The sequence below is a fragment of the Podarcis bocagei genome (genome assembly GCF_964188305.1).
Source record: "Podarcis bocagei genome assembly, chromosome: 2".
Classification (NCBI taxonomy): domain Eukaryota; kingdom Metazoa; phylum Chordata; class Lepidosauria; order Squamata; family Lacertidae; genus Podarcis; species Podarcis bocagei.
Genome location: NC_138126.1, coordinates 101,250,839 through 101,265,736, shown reverse-complemented (window position 1 = coordinate 101,265,736; position 14,898 = coordinate 101,250,839). Strand labels below are relative to the sequence as shown.

The following is a 14,898-nucleotide window of genomic DNA, read 5'->3' as shown; positions in this document are numbered from 1 at the left end:
TATCTCCTAACACATGCAAGCAGTGTCTTGGACAGAAGACTAATTGTTAAGTCTGGTTTCTAGGCTTGGCGGAACTTGCTGCCCGGAAATACAAGCAAGCAGCAAAGTGCTTCCTGTTGGCCTCATTTGATCACTGTGATTTCCCTGAGGTAAGCAATCGGCAGAGATATTGAGAGCTGGGGAAGCTGGGGGGTTGGGTAGGGGAGAGATGCCAGATAGCTGCGGCCTATTCCTAATATGGCCTGATTTGCGAGGAGGGACCATGTTCTTCCTTGATTTTTCTGAGTGTCTTGAAGACCAGCTTTTCTGTGAGCATGTGAACAGAGCAGGGTTCAGACTACCTAGCTGTCTACACCTGTAGCTATCCTTGAAGATTGCTTCTTCAGAGGCTTTCTCTCCTCTCTTTTTCTAGCTGCTGTCCCCTAGCAATGTGGCTGTGTATGGTGGCCTCTGTGCATTAGCCACCTTTGACCGTCAGGAATTGCAGCGTAATGTCATCTCCAGCAGGTGAGAGCTTTGGAGGACCTTGGGCATGAAATAGGCCAACTGAATTGGAGCTGTGTTTTGTTTTGTTTTGTTTTTTGCCTTTTGGGTTCTGAGTTGCTCTTAGTCTTTGGTAAGCAATTTAGTTAGATGACTCCCCGAAGGTCCTGGATTTGATTTCTAGCTTGTCGTTTGAGTCCCTTGGGCAGGAGTCTTGAGGACCAGTGGCTGAGGAGCAGCAACAGGAGAGGACTGGTGCTGTCGGACCCTGTTTGTGGATTTCCCAGAGGCATTTAGTTGCCCACTGCTGAAAACAGCATGCTGGACTAAATGAACTTATGTTCCTAAGTCACTGTGTCTAGGTGTTAATTTCCCTCTTTGAGAATAGAGAACAATGACATGTCTGCACTGTGCTACTGTAAGAGAGAACAAGAAAAGGATGGTGAAGCCCTTGCGAGTTGAAAGGAAGAATACAGGGCAATTGCATTTGGTTTCCAGTGGGTGTGTGGAACTTGGAGCAAACCAATGGTGAGGAGAGATTAGGCAGTTTCTCTCCTCCTACCAGTCCTCTACTCCCAATATCCATCCTGTGACTTCTTTTCAAATTAAAAAAATAAAAGTCTGAAAGGAGAATGATAGAACTGTCTGGCCCCTGAGCAAGGCTGAGTTCTGGGCAGACATGCCTTCCCATAACTAGGGATCACATCTCCCAAGATGCAGAGGAACCTATTGCGGCCTTCCCTAACCTGAGGGGAAGATTTGGACTGCAACGCCCATCAGCCCGATAGATGGCCTATCGGTTTATTGACTCATCCTTTTTCAACCTTTTTTGCACAATCGCCATAGAAACCAACACGTGCCATTCTTGTAGGGGAGAGGGATCCTAGCCTCTTTTTAAAAGGGTGTGGGAAGTGGATGACTTTGTGCTCTGACCCACTGTATCTGCAGCTCCTTCAAACTCTTCTTAGAGCTGGAGCCACAGGTGCGGGACATCATCTTCAAGTTCTACGAATCCAAATACGCCTCATGTCTCAAGATGCTGGACGAGATGAAGGTGAGTCCTAGAGAGCTGAGCTCTCTCTCTGTGTTCCTGGGTTGGTTTGTTTTTTTGCAGCATAGTTTTTATTCATTTTCATCTTTAAACTGCTTAACATGGTTGCATTGAGATGTATCTTTGCTTCCTTTGGAGCATATGGCATGCAACAGTTTGGTTAAAAATAAAAATAAAACAACCATAAACACTCAGATAAACATTTCTGAATCTAGTAACAAAGTTGTGTAGAAGTGCATATTCAAAAAAATATTACCGTTATTACAGATAGGAAATGATGTACAGTAACATGTATTGCTTAGCCTCTGTGTGATTTGAGAAGGGGCTGCAGCAGCAGTATTTATATTGGTGAGCCCTTGATGGCCCTTTCCTGGCAGGCATACTTATTCCTAGTATACAAGCACCAAATGAAGGCACTGAAAATGAGGCAGTGAGAGGCAGAGGGAGGGACGGAAACAAGGTGGCAAAACATGGCTTGGTGCAAGATGAATGAGCATTGGGCTTGTGCACGCCCTCCTTCCATGGTGTGTTCCACTTAATAAGTTATTCCTGGCTTGAGGCAAACCGTAGCTTGACATTACATCCATACCAGCGCACGATGCAGACCAAGTGCAAACAATAGTGACAGATGTCATGTCAAGCTATGGTTTCCTCAAACCAGGAAGAACTGATTAATTAAAAGGAGTCCAACGTGCCTTCCAGGCTTGTCCCCTAGTGCCAAAACCATGGTTTGGCATTATGTCTGAACTGAGCCCAATAGGTTAGCCTCTCCAAGTAGCTTTATTGCAAACTACCTGCATCTGCTAAGCTCAGACTGGCAGCAAAATAAAACACAGGAATATTTAAAGCTATGTGTGTAAATATGTGCATTCATAGAGAGATCTTTTCCGTGTCTAAATAAAGAAAAGGGGGGGGGGACAAATGTTGCTTGAGGAAAAGGCTCTGCTTGCATATGTAGCTTTAGTTGCTGGTCTGAAATTACACTGCCCTGATGGTGAAAGCAGTTACATAAAATAAATGTCTCCACTGCTTATTTATCATCTCCCTACTCTCTTTAGCTGTTTTGTGAAGACTGTTGCTTGTTTGGAAATGGTCAAAATAGAGGGGGCAGGATTCCTCTCTCTCCTCAGTACTAGCTGGGTTCAGTATTCTCTAGGTTAATAGCAGTCACTACAAATGTTGTGCATCTTTTGTTGGATGTGAAATATTGCTATAGCCACCACTCAGGCTATGAGGTGCATCTGACAATGCCTTTGTAGCCTTTGATAGCTAGACCTGATTATTATTTTTCATTTGTATTTTGCTGACTCCACAAATACATGTCTCTTGCTGTGTCGGGGGTGAAGGGTTGGGGAGAGCTTTATGTGTCAACTCTTCCTAACATACTCAATTCTGCACAGGATAATCTGCTGCTGGATATGTACCTGGCACCTCACGTGAGAACACTTTATACGCAGATTCGAAACCGCGCCCTCATCCAGGTAATTGCCATCCTAATAACTGCTCTCCTTTTGTCCTAGCATAGAGGGCCATTAATGGACATTTTCATTCTCTGCTCCTTTCTCATTCTCAGTATTTCAGCCCCTATGTGTCAGCAGACATGCGGAAGATGGCCACTGCCTTCAACACCACGGTGGCAGCTTTGGAGGACGAGCTCACTCAGCTGATTCTAGAAGGATTGATTAATGCCAGAATAGACTCTCACAGCAAAGTGAGTACCGGTCACATCCAAACTAAACCTCCCTGACTGCTGCTGCTGAAAGCTAATGGCTTGGTAGTGATAAAACCCTGAGGGGGGAATTACCAATGCAAGGCCTGCATAAGGGCTTCTGCTTGCACAATGAGGCTTCCCCCTACCCTTGATATTGGCTGGTGGGGGGAATTGGGACAACCTCTGGAAGAGGGGATTGGGGGCGTTGTTCTATCTGGCAAGCTGCAACGCTTGCATAGATGGGACTTTTGCCATAGCACGATGATCACCCTGAATGCTCCACCCTGAATGCTCCATGCATTTCTTTTGCTGTAAACCAATTTAAAAATAAGCCAGTGCCACATTAAAGCCCAAACTGGGTGCTAAAAAAGGCCTGGTTAAAATCCTAAATGCTGCACAAAAGTTTTCATGATATTTAGGCTAGTACAGGAATTGCAGAAGGCTGTTTTTTTTATCAAAGAGGATTTAGTTGGGGGGGGTTATAAACAATGGAGAGGGAAGGGAGTTCTCCCAGATGCGCAAGCCATACCTCCTTGTCCCTGGAACTCCTCCCTCAGTTCCATTCTGGCTTCTGAGCCTCCGTCAGGCATGTTGTTTCATTTTTGAATGCTAGAAACTGCCACTCTTTTCATTTTAAACTCTCTTCCACAAAGGCAACTTCACAGTGTCCTTGTTTCCAGCAAATCAGACACTGTCCCTCCGGTGAGCATCAGGGGCTTGGGTGGCTGCTGTCCTAAAGGGTGCTGTGAGCCCTTCAACTTTCCTGTTTTTTTGTAGATTTTATATGCACGGGATGTCGATCAGCGTAGTACTACCTTTGAGAAGTCCTTGCTGATGGGGAAGGAGTTTCAGCGTCGCGCCAAAGCTATGATCCTACGAGCAGCTGTCCTGCGTAACCAGATCCATGTGAAGGTCAGCAAAGGGTTAACTTTTTAATGTTTCATTGCTGTAAATTGCAGACCTAGCGGCATATAAATATTTAATAAATAAAGAGGCTCTAAATTCTGGGCAGGGGCTTGCTACTTCTAAACGTACTGGGCGCTCTGGCAGAGTTTTGTGTGTGAATATAAGTCAGAAGCATTGGGGTCAAGCTGATACATACCATTTGAGCCAGCTTTTCTCTTACATGCCCTGAATGGCTTTACCTTATAAATGTAGCTATTTACAAGCAACTAAGGTAAACATGGGGGGGACAGTTTTCATGAATTCTACTCATATTGATCCAGAGCAGATTCCAGCATATAGTTAGGAGAGTCAAAACTTAAACACATTGCAGGATTCTGAAAAATATAGACCAGAGGCAATTAATATTTCATCCAGCAGAGCTTTACTGCTACTGAAGGCAAATGAACATAATGGGCATAAATCCAGTACATTCAGGATTGGCACTGTCCATAAGAAATCCAGTTGCAGCAAACAACTTAAACTTAGAATAACTTATAACACTAAGCACACTATAAACAGAACACCACACCAGAAGGAAAGAGAGACAGAAAGTGAAACCCAGGCTCCTTCTGGCCCTATTATTATAGTCAGCATGACCTTGACAGAAAGAGATGACAGAACCAGTTTAAGCCAGCTGTACTCGGCTTCTCTGAAGGAATAACCCAAACATCATGAACCTTCTGCTTGTTTCTAGGCAGAATAGAAACTTTGTGTGTTAGCTAGAAACTTCCAGCTTGCACCAGTTTCTTTCACAGAGAGAAGCTTTCAGAACCCTCTTGAATTACCGTAGTTTTCGCTCTATAAGACGCACCAGACCACAAGACGCACCTAGTTTTTGGAGGAGGAAAACAAGAAAAAAAATATTCTGAATCTCAGAAGCCAGAACAGCAAGAGGGATCGCTGCGCAGTGAAAGCAGCAATCCCTCTTGCTGTTCTGGCTTCTGGGATAGCTGCGCAGCCTGCATTCGCTCCATAAGACTCACACACATTTCCCCTTACTTTTTAGGAGGGAAAAGTTAAGTCCTATAGAGCCAAAAATACGGTAATTAGAATAGGAAAGATCTCTACATATCAAATCAATACTTTCTGTACCAAGAAATGCTAACTGACAGCAGTATCCAATTCTCCAACTCTGCTGCCGTAACAAAACTCTGGGAATGCTGTGGAACCTCTTCTTTCTCTTCTGTCCAGTCTCTCATGTGCCCTCAAGAGACGAGATTTGGGGAACCTTCCAGAGCACATTTTTGGGGTATTTTGGATTGTGAGGGAGTAGAGCTGAAAATAATACCAATATTTTTCACATTTGGCAACCAATGCACCTCTTTGGTTTCAGGTAGTACATGGGTAGAGGAGTCAGTTTAGTCAGAATCAAGTATACACTTCCAGAGTCAACATTAAATACATTGCTTCTGGTAAATGAGCCACCATAGCTGCTAGAGGGCCATGGAAATTTGAGGCTTTTTAGACTTGACTACCCATGTAGTATCCAAAACCAAAGGGGCACATTGGTTGTCAGAGGTTATTTTTTTCCAGCTCCCCTACCCCACTAGGAGGGCGAGGGGAAACAGAAGTCCTGTTGTGCCAGCACAACCAAATGCGCAGAGCATTGGATACAATCTATCCCCCTTAAAAAATAAATTTATAAGACTAAAAATAAATAAATTTCCTTCAGGGCAAAATGACAGTTCATGTAGTAGCTGCAATATTTAAGGCAGGAATGGGAAACCTTAAACAGAGTTGGGGAGCCTCAAGATGTTTTCACAGCAAACTGAGCGTAGTCAAAATGCAGAGTGTTGTTGGCTGGTTTACAAGGGGAAAGCTCATCTTGCTGCGAGACAAGGCGTTTGTGCCATGCTCCTCTTCAGGGTGATGAAGTGCCAAGGGTCATTCAGTTTGACCACAGTTTATCATGGGACCAACCAGAATGTGAGATGTGCAAGGCCTGGATTGCTAATCTCCTGTTATTTTCTCCCAAGATGAAAAGTCTATAAACTTTTCCATATTTAACCACCAATTCCTGCAGCTCACTGCTGAGGTAGGAAGCCCTTTCCTCAAAGGACAACTCATTGGAATAACTGGATACAGGGAATAATCCCGCCTCTAACCATTCTGATGTTTGGGGGGAAGGTAGTTGCTGCTCATTCGGCCCCGGTCTGGGGTTTTCCTCCACTTGCCTGCAACCATGGACCCTTGTGGGTTGGGGAGAGAAGGTGTCTTCCCATCTCATCGCTCCCTGCAGCCTGCAGCCTCTCTCTCTCTTTTTCTTGCAGTCTCCTCCGAGAGAAGGAAGCCAAGGTGAACTCACTCCAGCAAACAGCCAGTCCCGGATGAGCACCAACATGTGAAGCTCTCTGAATCTCCAAGAGACTCTTCCTTCCCCCACACACCCAGGGCCATGTGTATCCAGCATCCAAGCCACCAACTGTTCCTTGGTGCCTTTTCGGACTCTCTAGGTGTGGGAGGGGCAGGACTGTCATGGGAGTCTGCCTTTAGAGTCTGATAATTCCTCTTAGAACAGAAACTTCCATTAGATGCAGCACGTTGAGAATACGCGAGCATGTGAGAGTGCCGGGGTGCACCTTCTCCTTCCCCCAGGGTATTTCACAAACAGGGGCTTATCTTAAGCTGCCAACAGAGCTTTCTGGGGTTTCCTTTCCGTAAATGATATGTAGCCTGAATCTGGAGGAACAAGTGTGTTCCTGTAGAACTTCATTCACACCGACACGTCTCAGACCCGGAGAGTCCCCCTGGGGCAACATCCAGCAGGAAACCTAGCGCCAGCTCCATTCCCTCACTCTCCAAGGCTTGTGTTTGCATTTACCCTGGGTCGGCTCCATTTCAATCTGTTCTTCCCGTTTTAAAAAGTGTGCGCTCTGGCTTGTTCTCACATCCCTGGCCTGGTTTTGACTGTGGTTTTCAATGTTCGTCACCCAATTTTACTGCTGTAGTGTATGGTGGCTTTCTAGCCTTTGGGGGCGCTAATAGAGAGAGTAAAATGACATTAAAGTACATCCATCTGCGTCTAGGCAGGAACCTGCTTGCCCGGGTGTCGGCACTCCTGACACCACTTTTTATTTATCCCTTACAGAAAAGGGTTGTGGGTCACAGGCCAGACTCGGGACTGTCTTCTCTTAATGAGCATTGTTTAAATGTTTGAATATTCCACAGTGACTTCCGTTTGGGGTTCATTCGTTGGTGTTTATCCCAAGGACAAAAGTTACAAATTTGAACCTAGCCCTTGACAACTCAACTTTCTACAGGCACTGTTAATGCTGTTTAGTTTAAATCAAAGTTCTCTCCTATGCATTAAAAAGCATAATTGTAAAGATAAACTGCAGATTGGAGCATTGGTTCTTTTTTCCCTTCTCTTTTTCTTTCCTAAACCTGGAAACAAGACAATGCCCTAGCACAGGATCCGTGGAAACAACAGCTGTATTAGGTGTGATCCCTGGAAAGTAACCCCCTCATACATAGTGTATACATACATAGCCCCCTCATACATAGCTTACATACAGTAAGCTAAAATAGCTTACTGTAGTACGCTTTTTTAGAAACTACTGTGATCTAAGAAAACAGCTCTTTCAAATGGTGTTGAACACATATTTTTCTGAACAAGGTTTGGAATTAGAAACACACTCTGGAGTCCTCTTGTCCAGCACTTGACCAGGCATTAGGAAGACTAAGTCATTCCCATAGAAAAGCATCATGAAAGAGAATCAGTAGCACGACATCTATTTACATGGCCTGTATTTCTTCCATTGGTTTTTGTTTCTTGCATATGCTCTTAAGTGTGAGACAAAAGGAGTTTAAGAAAGCTTTGGTCCTGCTTCTCTCTTTCTCCCCCTCCCCTGGAAATTATCCCACCCAGACACAGCTCAGGTGGGATTTTTTTGCCTCAAGTGCCAAAATAATTTACTTTTGGCACTATGCACCTTGACACTATTTTTTGCAGCATTGGGCAAGGGAGAGAACACCATTTGTTGCTTTGCCTCAAATACCAGAATGTCATGGGCTAGCCCTGCTTAACACTTCTTGGCATCACATTATCAAGTCCTTGCAGGGATGATAACTAGAAAAAATGCCTCTGTGGTTGTTTCAAGAGGATGTGTCAACCAGCTTCTATTTCAAAACATGGCAGTGTGTGGCGAAACCTAAAGGTGAGAGGCTAGAATTCTCCATTATCTTCTACAGACAGTGTGCTACGTCTCAGATGGCAAGTAAAAGAGGGAGAGTAATAGAAACACTTGTGTAACTGCTGTTTTCTCTGGCTTCTTTAGAAGCCTTTTGCAGGATAGGTTCAGTTTTTTAATGTGGTGACCTCTGCCCAATGCTGCCTAAAGGCAGAATTATTAGCAAATATAAGAGAGCTCAGAATTAAGATGCCAGACCTTCCGGAAACTTGTTTTTCCGACTTTTTTATTGCTATCCTCATCTTTAGCCCACTATGGTCCCCACAGCAAACCAATAAAAACAACAATGATCTTCAGTTTGAATGACACCAAACATTTCAAGCTCTGGCCTTGTATTGGAAAGAATGTGCATTTAGGCCTTCTATTACATTGGGGTTGTGTTGACAGCATTCAAGTGTACCTTGCATTGTTTACTCTACTAAGTGATCACAATAAGATACAGCCTCGTTAACAGCCTAAGATACCTGAAAATCCAAATAAATTCAGGCTAAGTGTGCAGAAGACTATAGCGTCAGAACACTACAGTGTTTAGTCATTTCTCTCTGGGTCCCACATTATGTAATGTAGCAGTCTGTGAGGGACTGTAGCCACAGTGGTGAATGACTACACCACTGTTGTCAGAACATGAGGCTGCCTAAGTAAATGGGTAACGTGACAAAAATTACTACATAACAACTTACATTGTTGCCTAAAGCACTTGAAAACAGCCTTCACTTGCCTGATAGGGGCAACAGAAAAAGATAAGAGTCACCATTTAAAAAACAGCAGGGAGGAAATGGCGGGGGGGGGGGAATCCCGCAAAGAATCTTTTTAAAAAGTTCCATATCTGGTGGTACCTCAGGTTACATACGCTTCAGGTTACAGACTCCACTAACCCAGAAATAGTGCTTCAGATTAAGAACTTTGCTTCAGGATAAGAACAGAAGTCGGGCTCTAGCGGCATGGCGGCAGCAGGAGGCCCCATTAGCTAAAGTGGTGCTTCAGGTTAAGAACAGTTTCAAGTTAAGTATGGACCTCTGGAACGAATTAAGTACTTAACCCGAGGTACCACTGTAAACTAAAAGAGCTAAGTGATTTTTAGTTTAAATTTCATTGGTCCAGTTTACAGTCTTCACTTATTTAGGAAACAAATTAATATTTACAGGAAGCATTTAATTACCTGATATTAATTGTTTATGGAAATAGCATATACTGTAGCTTCGCCTGTTTTAGGTATCCTATTTGTTCTAGCTTCCGTAGTCCTTTCAGCCAATGTTCCTCTCAGAAGATCAGCAGGCTGACAACATGGCCCTACTTTTAAAGCACGCTAAAGTTCCATCAAGTGACTTTATCCCAACCTCTGTTTTGAAATCCAGGTTGCCAAGGGCTGTGGGAAGACTAGACCATCTAGAGCGGGGGTGTCAAACTCAAATTCATCGGGGGCCGCATCAGCAGTTTGATCACCCTCAAAGGGCCGGATGACACCCCCTTTATACACAAGGAGGAAGATGGTAGCTAAAATATAACTCATTCTCTTTGAAGGCATGCAGGCATAGAAGGAAGGGGGTATTAGTTCTCCGCAAAGGTCGAGGACCCCAACATACACTCATGTAAGAAAACTTTTAGGTGCAGCTGCCCCCCATTGAGAGGAACAAGCGTCCTTTCACAATGTACAACCTCCCTCGATTTCCCACTCCTACTTAAACATCAGCCCACAGCCCCACATAAAGGTAAACCACTCTTTAACATTCAAGTGTGTGTGATTAAAAGAAGCAATTTGCTATCATTCCCCTCCACACACACACTTTGTAAATATGGGGAACAGATAAATGACGTCTAAGGGTTAGGTTTCATCCTTTATTCCCCAAGGAGGAGGGACGTAAATACTTAAAATAGGGAGGCGCCTTTTCTCTCTGTGTGTTTCTTTTCTTTTCTTTTCCCTTTTTGGCAGGCGATAGAGCAAGTAGGTGTTAGGGAGTGGGTGGGGTTGGGCTTGACTTCCACACCTGCGAAGGTAAACGGAGGGAGATAACGGGGTGAGACGCAGGGGGGGGGGGCGTGGAGAACAAGATATGAGATTGGAGGGAAAGAAACCTTGCAGCCCAACCAAAGCAGATAAACGTACTAAGCCTCCAGCTTGCCCACAAAGACGACTCCTCTTCCTCCTCTGGTGTGTGTGTTGCTGCTGCTGCGACACAGCTACTACTTACCCCTCAGGGAATCGGTTGATTAAATGCACATTTCTATGCCACCGAATTCATAAAATCTGTACGGTGGCGGTACCAAAGAATGTAAAAGGAAGGAAAGAGTCTCTCTCCTCCCTCCCCACCCCCACTTCCTCACCTGGGCACGCAGCTGGGCGAGCTCCGGTCCACCTCCCAGGTGGCGTAAAGGTTCATCTGGACCGGGCACCCCCCTGCCGTCGCCTGACCCAGGACCCCCCGAGCCGCCTCCCCCGGGGCCAGAGAGCCTCCTCCGGGGCCGAGAGCGGCCGGCTGAGATAACAAAGGCGCCGCCGGAGGAGCAGGAGGAGGCGCCAGCTGCTGCTGCTGCTGTAGCACCGCCGGCGGTGGCGGAGGCTGCCCTGAAAGGCTCTGTGCAGCCGGGGACGCCGAAGAAGCTGAGGCGCTGGATGCCGGCTGGTGCAGCAAAGGCGTGAGCGAGCCCCGCTGGCCACCGAGCGCCCCTCTCTCCGCCATAGCTGAGGAGGACGACGTCGACGAGAGTCTCCCTCAATCCCCGCTAGTGCCTCAGCCGCCGCCTTCTTTCCCCTTCAGCCACGTGAGAATAAAAGGTGAAGGCTGGCGGCCGGCGGCCGGCGGCAGCTACACGGGCCACATGACAAGGTCTGGCGGGCCGGATTCGGCCCGCGGGCCTTGTGTTTGACACCCGTGATCTAGAGGCAACTTAAATTGAAACTAGTACTTGGTTGTCAAATATATCACTTACAGAGGAAATTGTCCTGGTGTGGTTAAGGACTGGGTATGCAATCCCTACCCATCAGTACCCACAGAAATCAAACTAACATAAAAATTAGGCTGGTAAAGCACAGCAATCAAATCAATACCCAGTGTGAACTTATAGCAGCCAGTTTTACAATGGCCATCATACATAAATTTATGAGGCCAAAGGCCCACCTGAATAAAGACACTGACTACCAGCAAAAGGACATCGGAAATGGGGCTGGACAGGCTTCCCCAGGCAATTGGAGTCTGAGCCCTGGAGCAACCACATAGAAGGAAGGCCATCTCTTGAGTAAGCTCTTGCCAGACATGCTTCAAAATTTTGGTAGGACAAAAAGGTGTCCTGAAAAAACCTTATAGAAAATCTGGTCTCTTGGAAAACTTTGTCCCAATTCATGTAGGGCTTTGCAAGTAATAAATTTCTGAGCTGTGCCTGAAAACAGATCAATAATCAATTACACTGTTGCAAAATTGGAGCTGCAATCTCCCTGGAACCAGCCCTACTTGCAGCCCAGCGATGGAGAATTAGTACACATCATGTTGTTTGATGGGAGAGGCATGGGCTGGGAGAAACCTTGCCTATTTGTGGCTTTGGAGTTTGTGAAATTGGGGCACCCAGGCGTGCGGGCGATGTAGCTACATGTTCATGATCTATGTGAGCAAGATGGCTTCAATATCATGTGCAAAGTACACTATGAACTTTGAATGAGACTTGGCTCTGAGGCTAGGTTTGCTGAGGCACTTTGACCTTCCTTTGGTATGGTTCATCCCACAATGCTTTGCTGTGGGTAGAGACTTGGTTTTTGGAGTGAGTAGGTTGGATCACCCTGCAGTAACTCTTAGGAGTGTCTGCTTAACATACAATCCTAAACCTGTTTTGCAACTGAAATAAGCTTCTGCCTCACCTTTGGTGAGATGGTCAAAGGTATGGGAACCCAACTGCTTCCAGCCTCTGCTGGCATTATTTCTTCAGTAGTTGCCTCCCTGCACTTGGGCAAGACCCCTTAGCTGGAGAGTTAATCACTGTACTTGTATGCCAATGCAACCAGAATTGTGGTCAAGAACACTGCGGCCTGTTTGCTCCTCTAACTCTGTATGTGGCTTCATGATTTCTCTCTTCACTTCCACTGTGGGCAAAAATTAAAAATGGAGCTGAGGAGTAAAATGTTTAGTCCACAAAGCAGAAACAATGTTCCCAGGGTTGTGTTTTGCGGCTCCTGGTTCTGAATCAGGGAAAATTATGCTGCAGTATGTAACCCTAAACACATACTGTAGGTCATGATGCAACTGTGTTTGGAAAGAAGGGGTGCTTCTTTAAAGTGTACCTGATGTACCCAGAAACTGATAAACATACTCCCCTGCCCACATGCAATGCCTGCCCTGTAACACCCAAGTCGTATGACTATTCACCCTATAAAGGACAATGAACAAATGTTGCAGTCACCAGAGCAATAGCTACAGTCCCTTAAGGCCGAAAGCAAACATAGAAATTAACATAGGTGCAGGCATGTGGGATATAGGTGACAGGTGGCTTATATTTTCTCTTGCACAATAAACACTAATTCATAAATGGTCCCCCTTACCTTGTTATTTATTAAGATGTAAGTCACTGCTCTGAAGAAAGCTGAGCCTGGCATTTTTCAAAATTGAGTTTATTTTGCATCCACAAGGGAGAATTGGGATGCTGCAATCAGCTGCTTTAGAATCTTAATAAATAAAAATAGCGAGAGTATTTCCCCACCTTATCAAAGCCATTGGGTGGTGGTGGTGGTGGTGGGAAGTATATGCACTCCTACATTGTAAGCTGTTTTCATTTTCAAATGCACCCAATTTGCTGGCTGTATGAGATGAGGCATACTGAGGCTCAATTAAGGCAGACAGCTGCCCGACTATTGGTTTTTGTGCCTATGTATGTATGTGGTTACTTATTTACCCGTCCTTCAAGAACAGCCCAGAGTGTCAAACACACAAACTAAAAACAACTAAAAACAGTTCCAACATGTAGGATAACAAGCCTCATATAACTAACATGCTTAAGTCAAATTAATGCATGAAGGGGTTAGTAGCACAGAGTAAGCTCTCCAGCCAGGCTTAACTATGCCACGTCAACTCACTTTGGGAGGAAATAGGTAATCACGCCTATTGGTGTAGCTTCTCAGTCTACCTGAGAAGCTCAGTTTGTGAACAAATCTAAGCTGCTTGCTCCAGCTCAGCTGCATGGCTCTCACAAGCCTTTCTCTTATGTTGCTCTCCCAATAATTTATGAACTGTTAGCTTAGTTACAAACTGGTAAGTTTTACTGCCTGTGCAACTTTTCTGACTGTGTCAATTTTCCAGCAGCTTACTAAAATCACCCTATTGTTAGAGGGATTAAGTACTTCTCTAAGAGGACACGACATAACAATTAAGGAGGCAGAAATTTTGGCTCACCTCCACACAGGAGCTACTTCAGATGAGCTGACCTCTTTTGATGACAAGCAGCCCACACCAACTGTAGGCCTTTTAACTCCAAGGCTAACACCGGCTTTCTGAAGTCAAGCAACAAGCTTCCACTGAGATCAGTCCTAGTATTTCAATACAACAAAGTAACACTGCAAATATCCCTTTACACCAAGGAAGATGGGGAAAGAAAAGGACAGCTACTCATTCATTAGATGGTATTCCATAGATCTTGAATAGTATGAGAAACTCCCTGGTACTAAGCGAACCTGGAGACTGCTGCTCATCTTCAAAAGTACCATCATGCCCTGTATGCTGCTCAGTGTGGTGTAGTGGTTAAGAGCGGTGGACTCGTAATCTGGTGAACCGGGTTCGCTTCCCCGCTCCTCCACATGCAGCTGCTGGGTGACCTTGGGCCAGTCACACTTCTTTGAAGTCTCTCAGCCCCACTCACCTCACAGAGTGTTTGTTGTGGTGGAGGAAGGGAAAGGAGAATGTTAGCCGCTTTGAGACTCCTCCGGGTAGTGATAAAGTGGGATATCAAATCCAAACTCCAAACTCTTCATCAGAACGAAGCAGTTTCATTATCGGGGAGGAGGGATACCTAGTGCAGCTCAAGGGGGTGAACCATCATAAAATATACTTGAGATGCCTCCAAATAACACATACAGGGAATCACAGCCATTAGAGGGAACCTCTACTGGGAATCAGCTAAATAGCCTAAGGGCATGTTCAGCTCAATTGGCAAATACCACAATATTTCTTAAGAAGTTTGGAGCTGACAATATTAACTTGATCAATAAAGGTAAAGGACCCCTGGTCGGTTAAGTCCAGGCAAAGATGACTATGGGGCTGTAGAACTCATCTTGCTTCAGGCCAAAAGAGCCGGTGTTCATCCAGACAGCTTTCCAGGACTAAACCACTTCTGGTGCAACTGAACACTGTGACTGACAGAAGCCAGAGTGCACGGAAACACCGTTTACCTTCCCACCGCAGTGGTATCTATTTATCTACTTGCACTGGCGTGCTTTCAAACTGCTAGGTTGGCAGCAGCTGGGACAGAGCAACGGGAGCTCACCCCGTCATGGGGATTCAAACCGCTGACCAGATCGGCAAACCCAAGAGGCTTGGTGGCTT

The 14,898-nt window shown here is 45.4% G+C and overlaps 1 protein-coding gene and 1 long non-coding RNA gene across 5 annotated transcripts in view; one reads left to right on the top strand and one right to left on the bottom strand.

Moving 5' to 3' along the window:
• GPS1 (G protein pathway suppressor 1) overlaps positions 1 to 7,522 on the top strand; it is a 19,001-nt gene extending 11,479 nt beyond the window's left edge. For all 4 annotated transcript variants that reach the window (XM_081184591.1, XM_081184593.1, XM_081184592.1 and 1 more), the window contains 7 exons: positions 64 to 149; positions 413 to 507; positions 1,432 to 1,537; positions 2,935 to 3,015; positions 3,108 to 3,245; positions 4,023 to 4,157; positions 6,461 to 7,522. In XM_081184591.1, coding sequence (XP_081040717.1) covers positions 64 to 149; positions 413 to 507; positions 1,432 to 1,537; positions 2,935 to 3,015; positions 3,108 to 3,245; positions 4,023 to 4,157; positions 6,461 to 6,535 — 716 coding nt within the window. In that variant the 3' untranslated portion in view covers positions 6,536 to 7,522. The remainder of the gene's footprint in view (positions 1 to 63; positions 150 to 412; positions 508 to 1,431; positions 1,538 to 2,934; positions 3,016 to 3,107; positions 3,246 to 4,022; positions 4,158 to 6,460) is intronic.
• On the bottom strand, positions 7,006 to 14,898 carry LOC308581915. The gene is made up of 2 exons (XR_014005379.1): positions 11,247 to 14,898; positions 7,006 to 9,757 (listed from the first exon to the last, which is right to left on the bottom strand). It is a non-coding gene; the product is annotated as an uncharacterized lncRNA (long non-coding RNA).